This window comes from Microtus pennsylvanicus, chromosome 13, assembly GCF_037038515.1.
Source record: "Microtus pennsylvanicus isolate mMicPen1 chromosome 13, mMicPen1.hap1, whole genome shotgun sequence".
Lineage (NCBI taxonomy): Eukaryota > Metazoa > Chordata > Mammalia > Rodentia > Cricetidae > Microtus > Microtus pennsylvanicus.
In genome coordinates this window covers 43,770,722-43,795,689 of record NC_134591.1, presented here as the reverse complement: position 1 = coordinate 43,795,689, position 24,968 = coordinate 43,770,722, and the positions used below count along the sequence as shown (strand labels likewise).

Here is a 24,968-nt window from a genome sequence, read left to right as displayed (position 1 = left end):
CCCACCGACCCACTTCCTTCCTCTTTCTGTAGGTGGTAGCAACTCCACAGTTGTGCTTACTAGACACTTAGCCAAATGGAATGAATTTATAGGGAGGTGCTGCTCAGGAAGAGGTCAAAATGACTGTGACTTTTTGATGAAAGAAGGTACAGAGTACCCCAAGGCTAACAAAGGTTGAGAGAGGAGAAAAGCTAGGAGGCTCCAATTAGTTTATCCCTGACCACCTTCTTTAGCAGGCCTGAAGAGAGACTCTGTTCCTCTAATTCTGTGTAGCCTGTAGGTAGAGCTAGGAGAGGAAGGAAGAGGGAGAGTGTTCTAGAGGCCTGAATAGCATTTGACATCACCTTCCCTGGCACAGTATACACTTGCATGCACACACCTTCATGCATACACACACATACCCATACTAGCTTATGCAGAGGCATAGACAGGTCTGCAGGCTCCGCAGACATGGGAATGCAGGCACAGATGCAAGAATGCAATAGTTCAGAAACGTGGGTACAGACGCTGGTCTCTTCACCAGCATGGACAAAAAGAACACACAGACACAAACGAGCACGTATTTCTCATGAGCATGTCATGCAGAAGAGAGTTTGGTAGGTTAGCAGTCCCTGGGTAACTGCAGCTCCGAGTGTGGGGAAGCTAAGTTCAGCTAGTTGCTCCTGTTTCCCTGTTCCCCTTTCCACGAGGCCCTTCTGGATCTTTTCCAGGCAGGGCCCGAGGGCAGAAGAGTGTGGGTCTCCTGCAAGCCCAGGTGGAGGCTCAGAAAGCTTTGCTTAGCTACTCTTCCTTGCAGTCAGCCTGGTTTCATTTGAAATTTTCAGAGCAAAGAGGCTGCTCCTGGGGAGCTCTGGGGAATGACGTTCCTCTGAGTACCCAGTAGGGGAGGTGTTGGGCAGTCTTCCTGGAGAGAGGACAAGGAGGGGCCAGCCTAGACTGTTTTCAGGGCCTCCTTTGTCCGGTTCTCTGGAATTCTGTCCTGACATAAGCAGAGGTGACTCACATCTCTTCTGTGCTTGCTAGTCACCAGCTAGCCAGCTCTCCCTCTCCCCCTAGCTTAAACTGCACATCATCCCTCGCCCTCACCCTTGCCCAGGTTCCAGCTTCTCAGAGTTCAGAATGGTGACACTGCCTGCTGCTGGGAGGACCCTGCTCCCATCCAGGCCTGGCCTGGCAGTGATGCTGGCTGGGATATACTTCTAACGGGCTTCCTTGCTTCTTCCAACCTTTGACTCTGCAAGGCGTCCTACCAAGGGCTGGAAGAGCTCAAAGACCCAGGCCATGGCTAGATCAACAGGGCAGGGACATAGAGGAAGAGAGAAACTTGCAGAAGGCACACACTCAGTTTGTATAGTTTGTGAATGGCAGAAGCGAAGAGGTCAGTTTTAGAAGCAGCCTAACCTTTGAGCATCTAGACTTCAAGGGAAAGGCCCTTAGAGCTTTGCAGCACGAGATCCTCATGGCAAATGGCCTGATGTGAGGCGGCAGGATAGATAGCACTGGGTCTAGAGGGTCAGAAGAGGTACTAGGGCCTCTATCCTGGACGCCAGGAGGGAGCACAGTGAGAACATTAGTCCAGCTGTTAGGTGTAGATAGGTAGCATACCACACTCTTTCTGAGGCTCATCCGACCAGTCCCGGCAGTCCCTCTGACCATCACACACTTTCCCGCCGTCCACGCACTCTCCACTCTTACACTGAAATCTGCGGGGACCCTCACAGGTTGACTCTGTCGGGCCAGACAAGAGAGTGGACAGTGCCTGTGAGACAGTGGGTGGGAGGGCAAGGCTGGGCAGGGTCAGCCAAGGCCCACAGAAAATGAACAGAGTTCAAGCACCAGCCCTAACTCTCTTAGGGGACCTTAGGACAGACCGTGGAACCAGGGCCTATAAGAGGCTCTTCCCACAGGACAGACCCTCATTCACCCACACAGGGGTCTTTGTCTATTCTGGGAGTATTAGGTCCTGGGAAAGACCGTGCAGCAGCTCTAGAAGGACTTAGTCTGGGCTGACCATCTCCCAGGGGGAGCGTTGGCCCACATTGCCTTGCTGCCCTCTAATTATTCCCCATGGCTAGTGGGTAGGGCCTCTATTTCGTCAGGACAAGTGGTGACCAGCAGAGCCACGTGAGAATGAGAGGGACTCTTTGGAGGACAGGATTCAGTGTCCGCTCAGTCTGAGAGCTAGTAAGGCAAGCCTTGGGTGCAGACAAATAGCGGGGAGGCTAGATTCCCTGCAGTAATTCTCATGTCCCCTTAGCCCTCTTTCAGCTTTTACAAAATCCTTAATTAAAAGTTCACTTCTTGGGCTGGCGATGGCTCCGCGGTTAAGAGCACTGGCTGCTCTTCCAGAGGTCCTGAGTTCAATTCCCAGCAACCACATTGTGGCTCACAACCATCTATAGTAGGATCTGATGCCCTCTTCTGGCATAAAGGTGTATGTGACGATAGAGCACTCATATACATAATAAATCTTAAAAAAAAAAGAGTCCAGTTCCTGTGCCCCAGAACCCCATGGGAAGAAATTACAGTGATAATGGGCAAGTAACTGATGCTGAAGGGGTAAATACATCTCAGAGACCAAGGAAAGAACACCCCCATTTCGGCTCTGTCCAGGCCAGGGAGGGCCACAGGGCCTTTCCTCAGGCTGAGCTTCCATCCTCAAGAGGGTGCCAACCTTCTTGAGCAACGCACCCTGCAGGCAGCCGGCTTCATCACTCCCGTCTGGGCAGTCGTGTTCCTGGTTGCAGCGCTTGATAGCAAGGACACAAGTCCCATCCCCACACTGGAACTCATTCTCATTGCAGGGTCCAGGTGGTGCTGAAACAGGGCAAGAGGAGGTCAGGACCAGGGTGGCGCTAGGAAAGCTGTCCCCACAACCTCATGCCACATCCACCCCGTTAAGAATGGAACAGCGACCGAGCTCAGGAGGCCTCGGAGGACACTTAGTCAAAGCATCTCTAGTGTACACACGGGGAGACTGAAGCTCAGAGAGGGGGAAGGCCTTGCCAAAGGTCACACAGCATTCCAGTTTCCTGTTTCCCTGTCCACCACCACCTCAGCACAGACGTGTGGTTTCCATTGAGTCCTGGCGCTCATGACTTAGTGATTTGGTTCACTCAGTCAACCTTTCCTGAACCTGGCACTGTGCTGGGTGTTGGTGGGGAGCCCGCAGACTACGAGCCCCTTTCCAGAAGCTCAGGTGCAGAGATGAGAAATGCACAGAAGAAAATGCCACAGTGTGAGTTGTGCCTGCAGGAGAGGGCAGCAGGGGTCTGCCAAAGTCCTGGAAGGGACCCACTCAGCTGGGACAGTCAGCAGAATCTGACGGGCCCAGCATGTAGGCACTCCTAGGACAGAGGTCTCTGGGCAGAGGTCCCTATAACAGGGACGGGCAGCAACAGGTGCACATAGCAGAGACAAGAGGTGCCTGGCTTCTGGGGTCAGATCTGAGCTCCATTCCTTAGCAGCCATGTGACCTCCCGCAAGTCACTTCATTCTCCCAGTGTAAGTCTCTGTTAAAGCAGGGTATGTACTCCCGGTAGGAGGGCCATATCAGCAGGCTCTGGGTGGGACTGGGAGCGTAGAGGGGGCTTACAGCAGTCGGCCTCGTCAGACTTGTCCTTGCAGTCGCGGTCGCCATCGCAGCGCCAGCCCAGGTGTATGCACTCGCCACTGCGGCAGGTGAACTGGGCCGTGGGGGCGCAGGCTGCAGGCGTGGCTGTGGTCTCCTGGCCCGCTCGCCCGCAAAGCTCGGCAGCCTCATCCGAGCGGTCCTCGCAGTCAAACTGGCCATCGCAGACCCAGCGCTCAGGGATGCAGGTACCAGCTCCTCCACATCGGAATTGGCGGGGCGGGCAGGCCGGGTCCGAGCAGCCGCGCTCATCACTGCCATCACCGCAGTCATCATCGCCATCACACACGAACACAGAGGCCAGGCAGGAACGGTTGCTGCACTGGAACTCATGCGGGGCGCACACTGCGCAGGACAGAGAGCTGGTCCAGATCCCATCCCTCATGACCCAGCCCAGCTCCTGCTACTGGGGTTACAGGGTGTTCTGACCCTCGCCTATAGGCTGGAGTAGGTCCTGTTGCAGACTTGAAGGGGGAGCACGGTATGAGAGACCGCCACTTGAAAGCAGGGGCCTCAGTCATGCTAACTGACCTTGAACCACACTTGCCTTCCCTGAACTTCGGCAAATATACAGAATTTCTGCCCTGTAACCAGAAGCATGGTGGGGCTGCGAGAGCTCTAATGCAGCAGAGCCCTATTGTCCTGCAGGATAGGAAATCATCTGTAACATGACTGACACCAGATGAGAGGAGGGCAAGGGTTTGCCTACTGTGGCAGAGTTGGATACATAGCTTGCCAAGACTACAAAGTCTCCAGCCTGGCATCTACTACCCTGGTCCCTGCTCCTCACTCCTGAACACACCCAACTATGGCCACCTGGATGATTTACTAGGCCGGAAGCACACAGCTCCCCTCCACGGTTTTGTTAAGTTGCGCCATCTCCTGGGAACCCACCGCTGCCCACTGTTCCTTTTAGTTCTCAGTCAGCCTTCTTCCTGTGCCCGGGTCCAAATTCCATCTTCACCCAACCCAGGCTGCTTGTTTCCTTGCTTGGGAAATCTCCTTCTGCCCCTGCCTGTCTAGTGCCGTTCACAGCCACCCCACGTCAGGGTTCCAGGTCCTTCACACCCCATTATTCTAAGGACTGGCAGAACCCCTGGCAGGATGTGGGTGTGGACGAAGTCATTAAAGAACAGGTCCTGCCCTATTGGGGTTCTGGGCTTCCTCTCCCTGGTAGGCTAGCCTGGAGTCCACAGGAAAGGCCTTGGGGCCCAGCCAGCCCAGGTGCTAGTTTACAGCTAAGAGAACTGAGGCTCAGAGAGGCACCTCGCTCAGGGGCGCATTGTAACAAAAGATCCAGAACTCAGGTTTGGGGCATTTTCTTCCTACTCTGACCTCTCCCAGCTTTCCTGTTGCTTGTTTTCCCTCACTTTCTGGAGTGTCAGCTGTTTTCAAGCATCCATTCCCTCCTCCATCAAGCCTCCTCCCCTCTTTCACATCTTCAACCTTTGGCCTCGGGACAGAAATGGGTGGGTCAGAAATGCTGTGGCTATTACATTGTGGTGGCAGTTCCATATCTCTCCATATGGGGGCGCCCAGGGTCCATGTTTCTATTTTTTCGGTGCCAAGATGTCAATTTTCATTTACTGAACATAAAATAAAGTGATGTCTTCGGTGTTACAATGTAGGCAGACCTTGTCATGTTCTCCTGACAGCTGTACTAAGTTTCCGACAGCTGCATTTTCCCCCTTCTGGGTTTTTGGGATGTGGGGGCATCAGAGGGAAAAGCATTCCCCAAGATCCTGCTGCTGACATCCTCCTGCCCGTCTAGACACTTTACATACCCAGGGAGAGAAGAGTCTGTCTCCTGAGAGTCCTGACAGGAAGTGCTTCTTAACACTGGATTCTCAACAAGGTTCTGAAGCTGACAGTCACTGGAAGATCCCACTACTAAAGCCCAGGGACCCCACTCCCTACATTCAGAGAACTGGCGAAGGGAAGGTTCCTTTTCTGCCCAGGCCACAGAGAGCCTGATAATCCTTTCTAATACCTTCAGCTCCTGTAATTAACAGGAGATGTCCCTGTCCCAACATGTCCTGGTCAGGTACCCGCCCCCCACTCCTTGCTATAGTGGCTGCTAGTTGTATACTGGAAGCATCATTTGATTATAAGGATGGGGGTGATGAGAGGAAAGGGTGACTGGCATGGGTGGGAAGTTCTCACAAAACTACCACAGCTGAAGCCAGTGCCAGCACTGAGGCTCTGGAGTACAGACACTCGCCAGGACCCCTGCCTCTCCATACACTTCTTCAGACCCCTCAGCCCTCACATTTGGAATCTCAGAAGCCTCAGGAGGAAATGGCCTTGCTCCTGGACCAGGAGGCATGGCCAGGAGAGACTGGGTGGGGTGAGGAGATGCTCTGAGAGGCAGTGGTGGACAAGTGCCTGACATGCACGCTCCTGAATTCCAGCCCAGGCCAGTCTGTAGTCCCCAGGGGAAGATTATAGGATCGCCTTATTGTCCCCTTCAGAACCTTACTCCAAACCTGGCACATAGCAGGTACCCAGGATAACCAGGAAAGCAACATGAGCCGGACCATGTCTCCACCCCCAAACCTTGCTGGCCTGCTCTCTGAGAAGGAGATAATCCCGTGTTTGAAGTTCAGCCATGTGGAACGGTCCCAATGACCACGTCCATCTGTCCCTGCTGAGGCTGATGGGAGTATCTTCTCTGTATGTGATATGTGCCCCAGTCTGAGACTCGAGCAGCAGTCATCCTTTACACCCTAGGCATCTGTCAGCACACGCCCTGGCACCAGACTCCACCTTCATACAGCCCAGCCTTTCGTTCCCCTGCTCTTGCTTGGAGATCAGTTGACTTGTAGAATGAATGAGCAGATGTCAGACATGGCAGAAAGCTGTGTGTTAGACCTGACTTTGAATCTCAGTTCCAACCCTCAGTCTTGGGCACGTTTCCTCCCTGTCTGAGCCTCAGTTTCCTCACCCATGAAATGGGGATGGTAATGGCTCTTCATGAGGTGGTCGTGAGGATGACAGAGGAACATGTCTAGGGGCCCAGCCGTTTCTAACGTTCTCATTGTTATTCTTCCCTTCCCACCTACCAGACCCCATAGAGAAACAGGCTCCTTCCAAGAAGGGGTCCCCCACTGCTGAGGGTGCCCGACTGCTTGGCAGACAACGGGGTTCTGGACTCACAGGTAGGACAGCCAGCTTCATCCGCTCCGCCCTCACAGTCCTTCTCTCCGTCGCAACGCCACGAGGCAGGGACACACTTGTGGCTGCTGGGTCCACAGCTCAGCTTCTCATCGGGACACTCTTCTCTGGCTGCAGAGACAGACATCCGGTGTTCATGGCTTAGCTAAGGGATACAGCACCAACCAGTCCTGCTGCTTGGTGTAAGTCCCTAGCAGTCCACTAGGGCCATCCTGCCCCCTGTCTTTTCATTGGAAGCCAATCTTCTCTAAAGGCGTCCTAAGTCCTAAATCTGACCCCACCCCACATTGCCTCACCTAACACTCTCTCATGCTCTCCTAGCCTAAGTCTTTTTTTTTTCCTTTTTACTCTTTTGGTTTTTCTCTGTGTAACAGCTCTGGCTGTCCTGGAACTCACTTTGTAGGCCAGGCTGGCCTCGAACTCACAGAGATTCACCTGCCTCTGCCTCCCAAGTGCTGGGGTTAAAGGCGTGCGCCACCAGCGCCCAGCTTCAAGTCTTTCTTGATCCAAGGGCCCTACCCATCTTCCCTTTAAGACCTCACAATATGGAGCTGCTACACCCTTTTTGTGTTCCCACTGTGTGCCTTTGGGTAAGGTATGCCTAACAGACCTCAGTGTACCTTCCAGACCAGCAGCTCCGTGATTTGAACCCATGGGTTTGGAGGGCTCATCAAAACCGTAGAAGCAACAATCTTAAGTCTCTGTAAGACGGTGCCAAGCCCACCGCTGAGAACAACCTCCACGTGCAGGGCCCAGCGGGACTGCACAGCTATAATTACTGCAGCCGCAATCAGAGGCTGACTCAATCAGGGGTCTAGAGCCCCAGGGTTGATTCTCAATTTGGAAGAATGAGAACCCTATTCAGGACCGGGGGGCAGCTCTTACTCTGAGCTCTCCCTGCTCCACATGACAGCTGGGGCAGATGAATCTTCGACCTTTCTGGTTGGCTCCCTGCTGCCTTCTCCAGGGCGCAGGCGTCCCACCTTCAGGTCTCTGGCTTGAGCCAGGCACAGTGCTAGACATTTCCATTTCATCTTCATAATAACCCAGCAGGCTGAGGGTTATGTTTTGGCCCCCAGCATGAAAAGTGAGGATGTGGGCTCTGAAGGCTCACTGCCTGGGTTTGAATCATGGCTTAGTCATTCACTGGCCACGTGACCTTGGTCTAAAATATTTCTCTTTGTTTCAACCAAGTGTAGATGATGCTATGACCCGCTGCATAGGATGGTTGTAATGACCAGATTAATGTCTGTAAAATGTTTAGAATGTATCCATCCTAGGCTCAGTCCATGTTCCCCATTATTATCATCTACACACACTGGATGAGACTCAGTCTTGTTTATCCATTCAGTGGGTAAGATTGAACACTGCTGCGTAAGCCCTGAGTGTCTGTCTCCATTTCTCTCTCTCTCCTCTCTCTCTCTCTCTCTCTCTCTCTCTCTCTCTCTCTCTCTCTCTCTCTCTCTCACACACACACACACACACACACACACACACACACACACACACAAGAGTGACATGAAGATATGGCAGCTGTGTCTGATATCAGCGCTGGAAACTGTTCCGTATGTTCAGAAGAATGGTAACTCATGTCTCACTCTGATCTGTTTCCTCTCATCTCATTTCCGTGGCTGGTGGTGAGAGGCCACAGAGATGAATAAAAGTGGGCCGAGACAAGAAAAGGCACAGGAAAGTGGGTTGGGGCAGGTGTCTAAATCAAGGTCCCCAGATGATACATACTATGTAATGAGGAAGAGCACCTTCAGTCCCATGTGAATCACAAATGTGGACAGATTTGGAACACTTGCCATGAATAAGGCAGTCCAATGGGAACATGGAATTCATATATTCACTCTACATGAAATAACTGTCAGGTAGGGCTCTGGAAAGCACCAACATTCAGTGAGCTCTTAAAATTCCACTTGACGGTGGGGGAGTGGGGGCTGGAGAGATGGCTCAGTGGTTAAAAACACTGGCTGCTCCTCCAGAGGTCCTGAGTTCAATTCCCAGCAACCATCTATAGTGGGATCTGATGCCCTTTTCCGGCCTGCAGAAATGCAGACTGAGGACTCATACCTAAAACAATACATACATACATACATACATACATACATACATACATACATACATACATAAAATGGCCACTTTTGCTGGGTGGTGGAGCACACACCTTCATTCCCGGCACTTGGGAGGCAGAGGTAGGCGGCTCTATGAGTTGGAGGTCAGCTTGGTCTACAGAGTCAGTTCTAGCACAGCCAGGACTACTCAGAGAAAAACCCTGTCTCCAACCCCCCACCCCAAAAGGCCACTTTGGGTTACCATCTGGAGTGACAAAGGGGGATGGGCATCTGGAGATGGCTCTTCTGTCACCAACACTGGAGAACCCTGAGCGCTTCTTGATACTTTAGACCATGAAGCAGTTGGAGCTGACCAGCTGTCTCCAAGAACGTACTCTAACCAAGAGGCCTCAAGTCATATTGGCTGATCTAGATGTCGAAAGCCAAGGAATTTGCATTTTTTAATATTTAATTTTTAAATTTTTTATATTTTTCTTCATGTGAATGTGTGTCTGCTACATGTGTGGAGGTGCTGGTGGGAGGAGGACCCAAACTCAGGCCTTCTGGAAAAGTAGAACACACTCTTAATGGCTGAGCTATGCTCTAGGACCTGGAACCTGCATTTAGTAAGTTCTCTTAACCCAAGCACTTCTAGGTAAGAGCCAGAGCTAAAAATCTTCACATGGAGGATATGGCACACCTCATCTCTTTGTAATACCATGGCACCCTAGCAGTGATACAGGTGTCCAAATGTTTGCAAACCCCTGAGAGAGCAGTGGAGTGGAAGGACGAGGCAACCACTAAGCACTAACCCAGAGCGAGTGCTTGGAGAACTAGGCCTCACAGAGTTGAAAGGGCCACAGTTACAAGCACCTAAGTGGGTCAGACTATGCCAGGCAGAGGAGTTTGTTCCCCACTCCACTTCACCTTTAGGAGACAATTAAGTCATGTGCCCTCACCAGTGGGGTGAGTGCCCTCTTATAGAAATGGATACAAACAAAATGTGGTATATATATACAATGGGATTTTTTTTTTCAGCCATAAAGAACAAAGTTACGCCATTTGTAGGAAAGGGAATGCAATTGGAGATAATCACATTAAGCAAATTAAGCTAGACTCAGAAAGACAAATATTGCATGTCTTCTCATTTGTGGTTCTAATTTTATATGAATATATAAAATTAAGTGTGTGTATATGACATTAAAATAGAAGCAAAATTATCTAGAGGAATGAAGGAGCTAACAGGAGAGGGGAGGGAAGAAGAATATGTTTAACACGGTATTTGTATGATACTGTCCTTATGGAATACAGTACCATGTACATGAACATACACAATGAAAATTATATATAACATAAATGCTCGAGGTAGCCTCCATGCCCTCTGTTGTGAAGGTCTGGGTGAGAAGGCAGCTCTGTGAGGAGTGGACCTCACTAGACCCTGTACATGTAATGGAACTCTAAGCACTAGGTTTCTGTTATGTACAGCTTAGCCAGGCCAGTCTGTGGCATTTAGCCAGAACCAACCAAGATGCCCAGCATGCCCCTCACCCTAATCCTGGAAGGAAGAAGGCTGTGAACAGTCCTAAAGTTCAGAGACATCAAGTAGCTCACCCAAATGTGCACAGCACATTAAAGACAGAATCTGGGTTCCTCTGACAAAAGCCCTGTCCTTCCATCAAACCATGCATGGCAGAGACACAGCCCCAAATTCTCTTTCCCCATGCCTAGGTGACTGAAACAGCCTTTGGCCAGATGCGCCACCTCCGGAGGCCTGGTCCTGCAGCAGGCAGCCGATTGAACTTTTAATGAATATTTATACAGTTAACAGCATAACCTTTCAACAAGGACAATGATTAAACAATCTGTCTGCTTCCTTTCTTTATAATTAATAAGGCATTTGCTGTATCCCTAAATAGACAGTTCTAATTACAGGCTCTCAAGGACCCAGCAGTGCCTACTACTGGTTCCTTCACCCCTAGAGTGCCAAGGCTCTTTGGAATGCCAGGACAAAAGAGGCCAAGAAGACCAAGTTGACAAGTGTCTCCTGGAGTGGTATTCCAGGGCCCAGAGAGAGGTAGGTGTGTCAAATGCCTGTCTCTCCTGAAACCACACTGCCTGTGCCTCTCTTGTGGTACAGCTCTTCCCCAAAACTGGGGCTCCAGGCTCCAGGTCAGGCCTCTCCACTGCGCAGCTGCAGGGACTGCTGATGGGCATCTCCCAGGCAGAGAGGAAAGCCTGGAGCGTGTAAGTTGCAGGCTGAGAATCTTATGGAGAGAGACGAGCTGGACCTCCATCCCAGGTCCATGCTGTACAGCCACTGCACAGGAGGACACCGCTGCTTTCCCAGCACGGCTGGAGAGGTCAGTGAGATTCTCAGCTAGCCTGTCCTTGCTCAGCTAGGCTGAGTGACATGGCCATCTGATGGCTACTCCCAGGATCCTTGAAGCCAAGACCATAGGCAAGTTGGTATAGGTGAAGGAACCTGGATCTTAGAGTCAATAAACCTAGGTCCAAATCTCATTTACTAACACTAAAGTTCTTAGGCAAGGCATTTAACTTCTATGCTCCCTGGGTCTCCTCTGCTGCAATTGGGGTTTGTATGAGGCAGTGTGGAAGTGCCTGTTCTCAAAAGCCTGGAATACACTGGAGCTCAGGACACAATTGCTCTTCTCTTATCTCATGCGATGAAAATGTAAATGACCTATGGGGAGGCTGGTATCACCCCACGGGAGTGCACAGGGGCTCCCACCCCCGTACAGCCTTTCTCTCTGGGACAGATGCTCCCAAGGGGCACTTTTGGCTTGCTGTGCAAGTGTCCCAGGCAGAAGCAACTGCACTGCCCCCTCACAACACTGGTGAGGGGCTTAAAACTCCACCCTGAAGCAACTGAAGGTATTTACTAATTTCCTGAGAATCCTGTCCCAGAAATCCAAACCCACAGGTACTTTTGCCAACTCACAAGCTAATACATAAAGAAACAAGGAAAATGTTTGTTGATAGTACCTAGTGGCTACTCACTGGTCTGTAGTTTTAGAGACTTGAGTTTTAGGAACAAATGGGGATTACCTGCTCCAAGTGGACCATAGCAACCACCAGTGTCACTTGACTGGGCCCCTGCATTAGGAAGCACCCTGTCATCCTGAAGGAGCAGAGTTACACTAGGCTCCTTCACACAGCATCAGGAAAAATGGGTGATCTCAGATCTCTAGGCCTGTACTCCCTCATCTATAAGAAGCAGGTGAGCAGAGGTGAGCAGTAAGGGCCCCTTCTAGCTGCTAAGATGCAAGGGGAAAATTCACATGCAGCATGCAACACCCAGATCTGTAGCTCATTCCCCTGAACCACTCTCTCCTCTCCCTGCCTGCCTGCACCCTCCCCACAGATGCCTGAAGGTGGGTCAGAGACTGCTCCAATCAAGAGAGCTATAATTAGAGCCCAAATGATACTTTCATTAGGCAAATGTTCTGGGCTTTCCCATTGTGACTCTGGCTGTATCTGATGAGTACCTATCCCAGGTCCCTCTGCTTCTCACACCCCAGCCCATAGTATTTTAATAGCACAAAGTTAGTGTCCTGATATCCTAATAAACTGTAATGTTGGGGGCAGAGATGCTGCGGTCCATGAACAATAATAAACAACACTGGCACTTACTCCAGTTCTTGTATTTTTCTCAGCGGAGTCATACACCCATTATAAGGTAAATAGCACCATATCATTTTACAAAAGGAGAAACTGAGGCTCAGGAAGACTGGACAACTTATATGAGGTTTCAAGGCAAAGACCTGATCCAGCTGATTCAGATCTCAAACCTACTACACTCTTCTATCTATAATCTTTCTGTTAGGGGTGAGGAGTAAGGCTCTATCCTGGGAGCTGGCACAGTCCCAGAAACCTGGTAGGCTATGGAGGTTGCTATGGCAACACCAATTAAATGGACAACGGGTTGGCTGCTGGGTTTTCATTCAGTTGGGAAGCTGTGAGTAAGCCTGCTACCAGTCCTGCCGCCCCAAATTCTGCCTGGTCTTCAAGGTCTTCTCTGGCTGACTCTTCCAGGCAGCCCTCCCTAGTGGCAGAACCTGTGGCCATTGCTTCTGACCAATGCAGTGCTTCAGGGAGTAGGGATCCTAGACTTTGCACCCCCCTGGACAAGGGCAGAAAGTGGGTCTTGGACTACTAAGAATTTAGGAATCTTAAAACAGGAACATCTATGGGATTCTAGATTGGGACCCATACTGGAGGGCATGCAGCAGAGACAGGTTCTCACAGCAATTGCCTGGGTAATCCACAGGGAGCTGGGCCTCTTCAATCCCAGCTGCTGCTCCCATGAATCTTAGAAAGCCTGAAAATCCTGTCTTTTGTCACTGGAGAGGTGCTTGCCACAAATAGGCTATTTGTGTGTCTGTGAGGTGGGTCTATCAAGTTTTCGGGCTCTAGCTGTTCAGCTGTTAAATATAAGGAGGCCTAGGAATCAGGATGAGTGGGCAGTGTGGGTCCAGCACAGACCACGAGGTAGGAAGGCAGTGAGGACTGGCGTTTTGGGGAAGAAAGACAGAGAAATAGGCAGGATGGGAGAGAGGGTAGCAGGAGGGAGGCTGGAGGCAGGAAGCATGAGCAGGAAGGGAGGGAGCCCAGGAGAGGGAGGGGGATAGGTGAGTAGGCCCCAAGAGAGCAAGGAGAAAGCAATATCACGAGAATGTGGAGAGAAGGGGAGCAAGACAGCCCTCCTCCCCAATAATGTCCACAAAGACCCTTAGGGGAGGAGCTGCAAACCACCCCTAGAAACTCTCTAAGAGACACATGACTCTGTCCCTTCTCGCTGAGCAGCCATGGCCAACTGGCCACACCTGGTCTGGTCTGGGGAATCCACCACCCTCTCTCTAGGCTGGCATGAGGATGACAGTCACAGGCAAGTGTGGCAAGGCTTTGTTCCTTGGCAGGGCGGGAGAAAGCACTGGGCTTCCCTCTGCCCACACGCCTCCAGGACAGCATGGAGTGGCATTTGGTATGGTAAGGAAAGGATGGGGCCTGCAGTAAAACTGGGGAGGGCTTGGCAGCTGCCTAGGAAATGAGGGGCCCTTTGTCTGGGGTTGGGGGTCTCTCTTGCTCTCCCTTTCTCTTTCTGTCTTGGAAACTGGTAGCTCTGTTGCTAGGAGACAAGGAAACCCAGCTATCATTAGCGGCAGCCTTAGATGGGACTCTGGCCTCCATTGTCCTTGTCTTTACCTCTGGGGCAAATGTTAGCCCCAGAGAGGGGCTCCTGGATCCCCCCCTAGTCCCACCATCTCCACGTGCTTCCCCCAGCCTTTTGTCTCAGGCTACAGAAGCGCTGCCTCTGGACCGCTGGGTCTTCCCCCTCCCCCTTCTCATCTCCTTTTTAATTTAACAAATGTCAGGGAATGACCTGCCAGGTCTAAGTTTGCTTTGAGGATTAGAGCCTAGAAAAGAAATCCCGAGAGACAAAGCAGTCCTGGAGCACCAGCTATGCCACCTCACCCTGCTTCCTTCTGCCACCACCTAGCTAACCATGAAGAACAGGCCTCCTGGACTCAGCTCACCCAACACAGAGGGAAGAGCTGGGCCCTGAAGTCCTGGCTGGGTGGCCACGGACAAATCACGCCAACTCTCTGAGCTTCAGCATGCCCCTTTTGAAAAGGCAGAAAGTAGTAGTTCCTGCCTCTAGAGGCTGCTCTGAAGATAAAAGGATGACAGCGTACAAAGGGCTTAGCGAGGTGTGGCACACAGTAAATGATTAACAAGCACCAGCTGCCCTTAGTGCCACTGGAATTACAATTGAGATCCTCAAGAATGAGAGCAGGGGGCCCGGAAGATGAGCCAGGGCTGCTTCGGAACAGCATTTGGGGGCTGCTTCTAACTCCTGGTGCCGCAGGAATAGTCAAACCTACAAGGGTGCTAGAAGAAAGGCGGGACACAGGCGACCAGTGAGCAACTAAAGTGAGCACTTGACTGCTTACCAGGAGCCTCCCACTCCCCAGAGGGCCCGGCACAGAGTATCCTCTGACCGTCTCACGTGAGCCCAACAACTTGCCAGCACAAAAATGCTGGTGAGGAAACTGAGGTCCAGGGCAAGACTCACCACAAGTGGCCTTCGACTCATCAGATCCATCAGGACACTCCTCTTCGCCATCGCACTTCCAGCGCTCCGGGATGCAGTGGCCGTTGTCACAGGTAAAGTCGCTGTCTGCACAGGTCCTCTTGGCTGTGGGACGAAGATACGAAAGAGCATAAGGGTCTGCTGAGCATATAGAATGCTTCTCTAAGACAGAATCAGGCGACAAATGGGTAGCTGGCTGTGCTCAGCCTAAAAGGTACACCCCAAACCTCCCACAGGGTCCGTAAGTAGGAAGCTCAAGTCCAGCAAGGCTGGCACCACCGCTTCCCACCACCCCACTTCTCAACTCCTCCCTGCCTACCACATAACCAGGCCCCTTGGAAAAGCACTAGGGAGCCCATGATCATGAACCCTAAAAGTCAGAGACTTTTGTCTTCACCTCCCTATACCACCACATAACCAGGCCCCTTGGAAAAGCGCCAGGGAGCTCATGATCATGAACCCTAAAAGTCAGACTTGTCAACATCGCCTGCATTCAGCTTCTAGGCTTGGGTTGGGGGTCCAGGAGTGGTGTCAGGAAAGGAGCGCTCTGCACAGGGGCCAGCAGGCCTGAGTTTGTGTCTTGGCTATTCTGCTTTGCCATGTACTCTCAAGTCAGATACTTTCCCTTCTCTGCCTTTGGCTTCTTTGTAAGGAAAGGGAAGGGGATTCTGTAAGACACAATCTTTATTTATTTATTTTTTTTACTTTTACACGCAATGGTGTTTTGTTTGCATGTCTGTGTGAGGGTGTCAGATCCCCTGGAACTGGAGTTACAGACAGTTGTGAACTGCCATGTGGGTGCTGGGAATTGTACTTGGGTCCTCTGGAAGAGCAGCCACTGCTCTTAGCTGCTGAGCCATCTACCCAGCCCTCAAGATACAATCTTTTGCACATAGTAGGTAGTCACAGGTCAAGAGGTCCTAGAACTGGTAGGGATAGTGTCCTTATGGAGCCTGGGAGTCCTCTTCCTGAATGACAATGGCACTAAATATGTTAGGGCCATCTGGACACTGCCCCTTTCTAGGGGCTAAGTCTTCCTCCTTTTTCTTCCCTCTCCAACTTCTCAGTCGGTCCACCCTGATTACTGCTGGTCCCTACACAATATTAATACCACGGTACTCCGCTCAGGCTGTCATCTGAAAACCTTCTCTCTAAGTGGTCCTCTATAGCTTGCTAAGCTTGGTGCAGATGGTAGTTGTTTGGGGCTCTTGGCTGCACAGGCTCAGTCCTGCACCTCAGTTTTGCTATTGTGAGCAGAGCCCCAGCAGAAAGAGGTGGGTGAACAGGGCTGTGTTTCCACACAATTTTGTTTTCAAAGTCCAGCCACAGGCTGCTTTTGGCCTGTGCCCTTAAATCTGATGCCCTCTGCTCTGTGTCCTCGCTGATTCTGTGGTCTGGTGTGGCTTGCTTTTCTCCTGCCCCTCCACAACAGGTACCATGTCAGATTCCACATAGGACCCAACTCAGGGTAGACCCCAGGAGGACACCAAGCCCATGTCTGGCCTCTCTACTCTTACACATCCAGGGCAGGGCTCCTTCCCCTTGGGATGCACTTTCCATGACCTAAGGATTTTTTTTTTTTGGTTTGGTTTTGGTTTGGTTTTCCCATCTTGTGATCCTCCAGTTGCCTAGCAGGGTTTTGGGGGGAAGTGACTGGTTTCTTTGGCTCCACTCCATGTCTGTTTTGCTTTTCCATGGCATCCCTTATGGTGCATCTGTATTCTGAAGAATTTTTTTCTTCATGTCTTCTTAAGATAGATGCCTCTTTTTTTATTTTTCCAGTTCTCTCAGTCTCTGCTGGATGTTTTACTCAGGAAACCCTAGGAAAAACAGCCTGATATTTCCCCACTTGACATAAGCAGAGTCCCAAGGAAAGCTATTAAGTTATATGCCCGAGATCACATGCTAAGTGAGAGCAGATCTGAACCTGTCAAGTCAAAAACCTGCTCTTTCAACCAGCACAATCCCTAAACGGTGGCACAGTGTGTCAGAAAAGCCCCCAAATAAGTTGAGGAGACAGTGACAGACCCAGTATCCAATAAGCCTCTGCCCTGGGAATACAGAGAACAGGACAGCAAGTCCAAGATGCTCAGATAAGGGGGCAAGCCTGGGACTTTGCCTGCCAAGGAGTGAGACAACTCGCACGAGGTGATGCAGGGACTCAGCCAGCCAGATAACATCCCAGCATTCTTTCTGGACATTCTGGGAACGTAGGGGAGAGCTTGGTCTCTCCCTGTATGCTAAGACGTGACAGACATTGGGCATGGAAGCCATAGCAATCAAGTGTTAGAAATGACAGTTTCAGGGCCGGCTGGCCCATGGCAGACTTAGGAACAGACTGTTCCAGTATCCTGGTCATTTTCACCCCAAATCCTAGGAACCCCTCATAGCTATCCTGGCGGCTGTGATTAATCCTTTCACAGAGGAAACTGAGGCCTCAGAGGAGAGTGGGTAGGCGGCGGAAGAAGGGCTGCAGGGGTCTGTGTGGCGGCTGCCAAAGGCAAGTAAATCCCTTTCCACTAGGATTTGCAGCTACCAAGGTATTGGCAGGTAAAGAACAAAGATTCCTGAGACAGATGCCCCTCAAACCTCGGGGACCTTGTGGCAAGGCAACCAAGCAGCACAGAGGCACTTTCCCCACAGGTATATATACCCTTGCCATGTGTCCAAAAGTGTACAGCAGAAACCTGGCCTACGGTGACCTGGGCTTGGGTAATGGACTACCCTGGAGAAACTGAGGCAGCACAATCACTTTCAGGTTTGAGACTAGACTAAACCACCTTTGAAGACGCTGTTTTAGACCTCTGAAATCACATAGAAGGACCTGGCACAGGAGCTTAAGATGAATCCTGGCATGTCCACCTCTTCACTAGGGGACTGAGAGCAAGTTCCTTCTGTCTCTGAGTCAGTAGGGAGGTGGCTATCTTGTGTAGCACTGCCCCAGGACAAAAGGCAAAAAGAGCTCAGAGAATAAGCTCAGCATCCTCAGGTCTCTCCAGTGTAACCAGGCTAGTTCAGCCCTGCCACAGAAGAGGCCAAGCAGTCGGTCAGGGCCATCATTGCAGGCCATGCCAGATCCTACTCTCCTGGCCTTGGCTTTGGTTCCCAGGGCAATTCCCCAGCTGGGCTCCAGGCTGTGATTCCCTGTTTCCAGGGATTTATGTCCCTCTGTGCCAGTCTGCCCCTTGTACAATGCCCACCTCTGTGAGCCCCTGTACTCCACACTGCAGGAGTGATACATAGTCATCCAGGGTCTGCGACATCATAATCTGGTGCCATGGCAACAGATGGACTGCTACAAAGGACTTGGGATTCCACAGGGTGGCAAGGAGGGGCCTACCCCAGGGAAGAACAGAGGACAGTGGGAAATTCAGGACAAAGGAAGTGGGAGCCACTGCTATTTATAATAACACGAGCAAAGGAAAGCATCAGACAGTTCATGGTCAAAGGACTCTTCTGCCATCTGTGGCTGTGTGACCTTATTCAAGATATACTACTTCTCTGAGCCCCACAAAACACAGGGTTGCTATGAGGGACAAATGGGTTGGGGTGGCGCTAGGGATCTGAGCACTGAGACACAAAGGGAAACATGGTTGAGGAGGGTAAAGTCACAGCCCCGGCCCCAGCTAATGGTCTGTGCTGCTGGGTTGTCAGTCAACACATGTGGGTGTGCTCCTCCTCAGGAGATGGAGGCGTGGTGCTGATTGGTCCTTCAGCAGCTCTCAGCCCCTGGATGATCTTGGCAATTATTATGATCCCTCATCACTCCCACTTACCACCCCCAGAGGCATCCTTCCCCAGACAATGCATAGCCTCAAACTGAGGATCTCACCCACGCACTCCTGCGCAGAGATGTAACTTCCGATACTCCAGCTGCTCATCACGACCAAGGGAATATCCCACCAAGCCAGAGTTCCCAGAGGAGTGACAGCTCAAGATCACAGCATGTAGCTGTGGGAGGCTACACTTGAGCCCAGGTATTGATATCCGGGCCAGCTGTGCAGCCAGGAAGCCTGAGAGACCTTCCTAGGCCACTGGAGGAAGACTGTGCCCGAGGAAGGAGGTGCCTATTGAGGATGGGGGTGGTGGTGAAGGGTGTTCTGGGAAGGGCTAACAGGCCTGGACTGGAGGAAACAGCACAGTCTGTAAGGTACTGGGGTGAGACCGTGGGGCGGGGGGCAGCAAGTATCACAGAGCCTGTGAGTTCTACCGGGCTAGCAGCCAACTTGCTCTGCCTGGCATAAAAACTGCCCTTTGGAGGCTCAGTTTGACCTTGCTTGAGCTCACCCAGGGACCCACTCAGTGCCTGGCTAAGCACAGAACTGCTTATCCAGCAGCCAGGGAGACCCATGGCTCTGTTTGCTTTGCGATTCTGTAAGGCTGTGCAGCATGGACCAATGGCCCCTAGCAGAGGAAGAGAGTCAGGACACAGGCAAAGAGCCTGGCAGCCATCTGCTCATGCCTTCCCTACGGAGAAGCCCCCACAAAAGTCTGCAGCAGACACCTGATGGGCTGTTTCTTCCAGTACTTCCCATTTGGTTTAATGAAGAGATTTCCCCCTTCTGGATGCTATGTATATTAATGTGGCAAGAAAAGAAAGTCCAGTGAGCCATATCTGGGAAACGCTATGTGATCCGAGCTCTTGATCTTAGCACCAAAGAGAACAGGACTCAGTCATCTCATTGCGGGCCTCTTCTACTAGACCAAGGATAACAGACGTTCAAAGAGCAGCCAAGATGAACTCAAGGGTTATCACTGGGGAAACGTAAGTGCTCAAATCAGGGACTGAGTCCAGCCACCTGGGCCAGGGAGGTGGGAGACATCAGAGCTGCTGATTCTGTCTTCCCTCTGAGCTTCAGAGAGAGGCAGAGCAGAGCCCAATAAGAAAGGTGGAGTCTAGCTAAACACTGCCGTGGAGTGACCTGGATGGGTCCCTACCCATGGAAGGAAGAAGAAGCCAAAGACTTAAAGCTTCCACCTCAGAACCTGCCCCGGGGACTCAGCTGCTTCCACTTCCTCTCTCAGGCCTAGGCCAGCACCGGGTGGCCTGGCTCTGCCTGCAGCCAGCCCTAAGGCAGCTGGGCCACTTGTACCCTGTTCGGGGAGATGAAAGGGCTGCTCCCCACACAGTTACCCTTCTGCAGAGCTTGCCAGGCCCTGGGGTTGCCAAGGCGACTGCTGCCAGCAGAATGAAGATCCGGGGTGGGGGCAGGGGGCGTGCCAGCCCGCCCCTGGCCTACTAACCTGGCAGGCAGATTTAAATGACAGCCCAGGAAGCTACTATTAAACTGTCACCCCAGTCAACAGGACGACAGACCAAGAGTGTTCTCTGGATGGAGCAACAACACAGCAGGAGCGAGAGGGGGAGGAGACAGTGGCCTGGAACAGCCTGCACCCCCTTCCAGGAGGCCCTGGCCTGCAGGCTTGTCCACCCACTGCCAGAAACAACCTCTCAGGCTACGGTGGGTCCTGGCATGGAGCTGCCACACAGTGCAAGCCCTGGCAAATGTTATTCTTCACACTTAAGCAGAAAAACCCTTTTCCCAAGTGCAACTCCAACACAGAAAATCGATGAAAATGGAGCTGCCATGTGGAAACAGGGCAAGAAGTGAGGAATCCCACCTGCTGTCTCCACAACAGTCCTACAGAAACCTCAGGAAACTCTGGGCTGGGGAGCTACTTTGTGGTCCAGCAGCCCTGGGTTCAGACTCTTACCCCTCCTCAGGCATGTGATGTTCCCATAAGCCCTGAGTCTAAAGATCCCATGGGTCTGACATTTAAAACAGCTTCCCTGTGTCTCAGACACCAACTCCCTAAGGATTCCTGGTCTTCATGCTTCATACCCTAAGCTCCTAGGGCCAACAGTCACTGCCCGTCAGAGACATCAGAAAACAGAGGATGGCATCACCTACATCCCTGTTTCCCTGGGTCCAGGCAGCCATGTTCTGACAACCCACAACTCCAGGCTCTCAGTGGTACTGCAGACTTCCTAGAGTCCTGACACACATCAAGCATGGCATGTAGCTCAAGCCCTTGGCTCTATGCTGCCTAGCTGGCTGCAAGACTTAAGACACCACTGTCCATCAGCAGGTGACATTCAAGACATCTGAGCCCTTTCTCCTCCCACCTGGGGAGAATGAGGAAGACCCCAGAGTTGCTGAGGAGGCCAGAGACAAGTACAGAGATCCTCTCATGGTGGGGATCACTTACGTGAAGTCCTCTTTGCTGTTAAGTTGGTAAAAGTGTCCCTGGAGTTTTCCCAGTTGTCTCCTCTTCTGCCCCGTCCACTACAGGTTACACATTCTACCCGGAGTCAGACACAATGCCCCCAAACACCGAGGCAATAAAATGAGGTAGGGTGGGGCCAGGAGGCCAGAGGGAGAGATCATGTGGGAGACACCTGCAGAGATACTCTCATGGAGGTGGTGGAACCGGGCCTGGAATGTCAGGATCACCTGGTGATCCATGGCTGTGGCAGACATCAATGTTACTATGTGAGCATCTGGTACCACTGTTTCCCAATGAAGAGATAGATCTTCCTGCCGTCTTCTGCTGGGGACCTTAGAGGAAGGAACCATCCATCACAGGAGACAGAGAGAGTTCCAGAGAAAGACTTGAACAAAACATCACAGCAGGGTTGAGTCAAGACATGAGCCCATACCTCTCTCCCTGATACAGGCTCTCTCCTTAGTATCCTCAGCCTAGAAACTCCTCAGAGAGACTCTAGCCCCACATCCCTAACTAGCAAGGTGGCTCTTCCACTCTGGGTCTTAGTGTCCTCATCTGGATCAACCTTTCAGGGCTCTGTCCAGCTGATGTTCTGATGAGTGACTTCAAGACACATAGAGGTTGTGATCTTTGGTGTGCTCCAAGGCCCTCCAAAGGGTCACTCAGGGCTTCCCACAGCCAGCTCCTCTTTTCAGCTCCATCACATCCCTGTTGCTCTCAGACACTCGGCCTGGCTGTCACCAAGGGAGGTCCAAGCTCTCTCCGGAGTATGTGGGACTCCCAGTCGCCACAGGAAAGATGAGCAGCGCTGAGGGATAGATAACAAAGGCATCTTCCTGTCTCAGTGATTTGTAGAAGCGGGCAGCAATGGGCCAGTGACAGCTGGGGGTGGGGGAAGGAGAGAAGTGGATAGGATGGGATCAGCAGGGGTCTTGGGCTGGTTCCTGCCAAGGACCCAAACCCAATGTCTGCATCCTGCTTGGAGGCACAGGTGTACACCTCAGGAACACCATCTCCTAAGGAGCAGATCAGCCGCATCCTGGAATGTGGACTTGGCACTAGGATTCTAGGTCCCAGAGAAACAGAGGAAAACCCAAGGCATCCTCAAAGTAGAAGCTTCCAGAGAGCAGGCAAGGTTGGGAAATCCTTTTAGACCAGGGATTCTATCTAGCCCAGGGTCTTGTCTGGCTCCAACTTCACCATCCCCACTGGGGCAGAGGATACCTGACTTGTCTCAGCCTCTTCTGGCCAGGAACCTTCCTACCTAAGCCCAGATAAGTCACCTGAAGCCTCTAAGAGGTCTGTGGTTGTGCCTGCACACACACACACACACACACACACACACACCCTCACATTTGGGTACCTGTTCTTCCTGCCATAAGCCTCCTGGTAGTTCTTCTGTAGTTCAAAGGTTCTAGATTGCACTCTAGCCTTACTCTGACAATCTGCTAAGGGACCCTGAGCAGGCTTCTTTAGGGTCTAGGCCCTATCAGCTGCCAAGGGAAAGCCCAGAGTTCCCAGAGCAGAACTCGGCAGCCAGTGCCAAGGAAGCCAGGATACAGGCGCCCAAGGATCCCCAATGCAAAGGAGTGAGGGATGGAGTGACTCACCTCTTCCCCAGGAAGTCACCCCTAGGCAGTGGCTGCTGCCGCCCGGGAAGAAGATACACTCTTCACCATTAGGCTGGTAGTTGGAAGCATTCCTAGGAGCCCAGAGGACCATTCAACAGCAACACGTGTTCCTGGGGTATCTGCTTCCTCGAGCTGGACCTGCTGCCTCAGTGAGTGTACCTCTATGCTGGGCTCTCATTCTAGTTAGCAAGCGTGGGACAGACAGGATCCAGGAGCCTGTCACCCCCAGATCACACTAGCCATGTAAGGGACCTCTGTTCATCTGTGCGTCCAGTTTAAGGTATGGCTCTGAGAAATTGCTGGGCCCTGTGGCAGGGATGCCTGCTGGCTTTGTGTGTGTGTGTGTGTGTGTGTGTGTGTGCGTGCATGCGTGCACGTCACCAGGCGTGTATGGAGATATGAGGATAACTTACATGAGTCCATTCTTTCCATGGGTCCTGGGGATTGAACTCAGATCATTAGACTAGATGGCAAAGTACTCTTGCTGAGTCTTCTTGCTGGTTCTACTGGCTTATATTCTACTGAGGATAGGGTTAAATTAACCCTGGGTCTCTCTAGTCCTAGCCTGCAGGATGCTGGCTGTGCTCTGGAGCCTTTGCTGTCTCCGTGCCTTGATCTCCCCATCAGTGGTGTGATGCACTGGACAAAACGAGCTTCACGCTCCTTAACTTTTAGATGTGTTCCCCACTGCCAGGCCCAGGGCAAGGCAGGCAGAGAGAAGAAACTGTGGCTTGGTACCCAGGGCCTCACTGTCTATACTGCTTTGGCTCAAGATATCAGGAGGCAGTTAGAAACCAAGGCCAAGGTTCCTCCTAATCAGAAAGACTTTCTTCCCCTGTCCTGCCGACTCTTATCTTCCTCAGAGGATGGTCAAGGGACTGTTCAGGGCCTGAAGGCTCAGATGGACAGACACATATGCAGCTCAGGTCCCACGAGGTGCTAGATGGAGACCAGGCCACATAAGACGCTCTAGTGGAACTTGGGCCTTGGAGACTACCTGGCTCAATCCTCAACTTTGTGAACATGAAAATGATGCCAGAGACACCGGGGCCAACCTGAGGCGGAGTGACACCCCCAGCACAAACTTAGCAAAGCAATTTCTCCTTCACAAGCCCCGACAGGACAGAACTAACTGCAGCTGGAGAGGGGCGAGTGTGGGAGAGGGGCCAGCTGATAAATGACCTGACTTTGTACCCCTTGCACCCATATTTAAAACAGAGTCAGAACTCTTGGAGAGGGTGAGGAGAGATGGGTAGAATCCCAGAGCTCACTGGCCAGCCAGTCTAGCCAAATAGTGAACTCTGGGTTCAGTGCCATCGGGTGAGAGACGCTTTGCACTGCACCTGCGCTCTCTCTCTCCTCTCTCTCTCTCTCTCTCTCTCTCTCTCTCTCTCTCTCTCTCTCACACACACACACACACACACACGAGCCACATAACCACAGATCTAGCTCTCCATATCCCAAGACACAAAAGTACTACAAAACACACAAAATTACACTACTCGGGCCCACTGAGCCAGAATGTGGGCACTGGTCACAGAAAGTTTCCAGTGTGGCCTTCGGAGACACTCACTGGCAAACTGCAAAACCCCAGAAACCCCTGTCATGGGATCTAACACAGGTGCCAGGAGCAGCAGGCATAGCCGCCCCTCCCCCACCTCAGGCACAGGAATCCCCCCACTGACATATGGCCAATCTGTGCAGGCCAGAGGCTGAATGCTGTCCCTCCTGAACAGGGAGGGACTAAGTTCTCAACAGGAGACCCCCACTTTGTACAAATGGATTCTTCACCCTCCTTGTTCTTTGGCTCTGGTCAGAAAGATACTCAGGGAAGTGGCAAGGAGCCAAGAGCTGCCATAAAATGACTTTAACCAGCAGACAGGCCGGTAATAGGTTTCGGTGGGAAAAAGGCAGGAGCGGGCGATTCATTCCAACTTGCTATGCGATAAAGAAAATTAAGGCATAATACTGAGGAGGCAGCGGCTCTGTTAACCTGTGTGGAATACCGATTACTTCAAGCGACTCAAATTTGTTAGAAATAAAAAGAAAACCCCGAACGAGTGTGATTGTGGCCCAAGGCTCATCTGGATTAGGCTGTTTGTTTGCCCTGGAACCCTAATGATGGGAATGAGGGA

At 51.8% G+C, this 24,968-nt stretch overlaps 1 protein-coding gene across 12 annotated transcripts in view; it reads right to left on the bottom strand.

The window, feature by feature from the left end:
• Lrp8 (LDL receptor related protein 8) overlaps positions 1-24,968 on the bottom strand; it is a 71,239-nt gene that overhangs the window by 26,408 nt on the left and 19,863 nt on the right. For 4 of the 12 annotated variants that reach the window (XM_075947168.1, XM_075947172.1, XM_075947169.1 and 1 more), the window contains exons 3-6: positions 14,957-15,079; positions 6,788-6,916; positions 3,596-3,976; positions 2,692-2,817 (exon numbers count right to left, since the gene is read on the bottom strand). In XM_075947168.1, the coding sequence (XP_075803283.1) occupies positions 2,692-2,817; positions 3,596-3,976; positions 6,788-6,916; positions 14,957-15,079 (759 nt within the window). Of the gene's footprint in view, positions 1-1,605; positions 1,729-2,691; positions 2,818-3,595; positions 3,977-6,787; positions 6,917-14,956; positions 15,080-24,968 lie in introns of those variants that run through there. The other 8 variants (XM_075947167.1, XM_075947170.1, XM_075947171.1 and 5 more) reach the window with 4 other exon arrangements.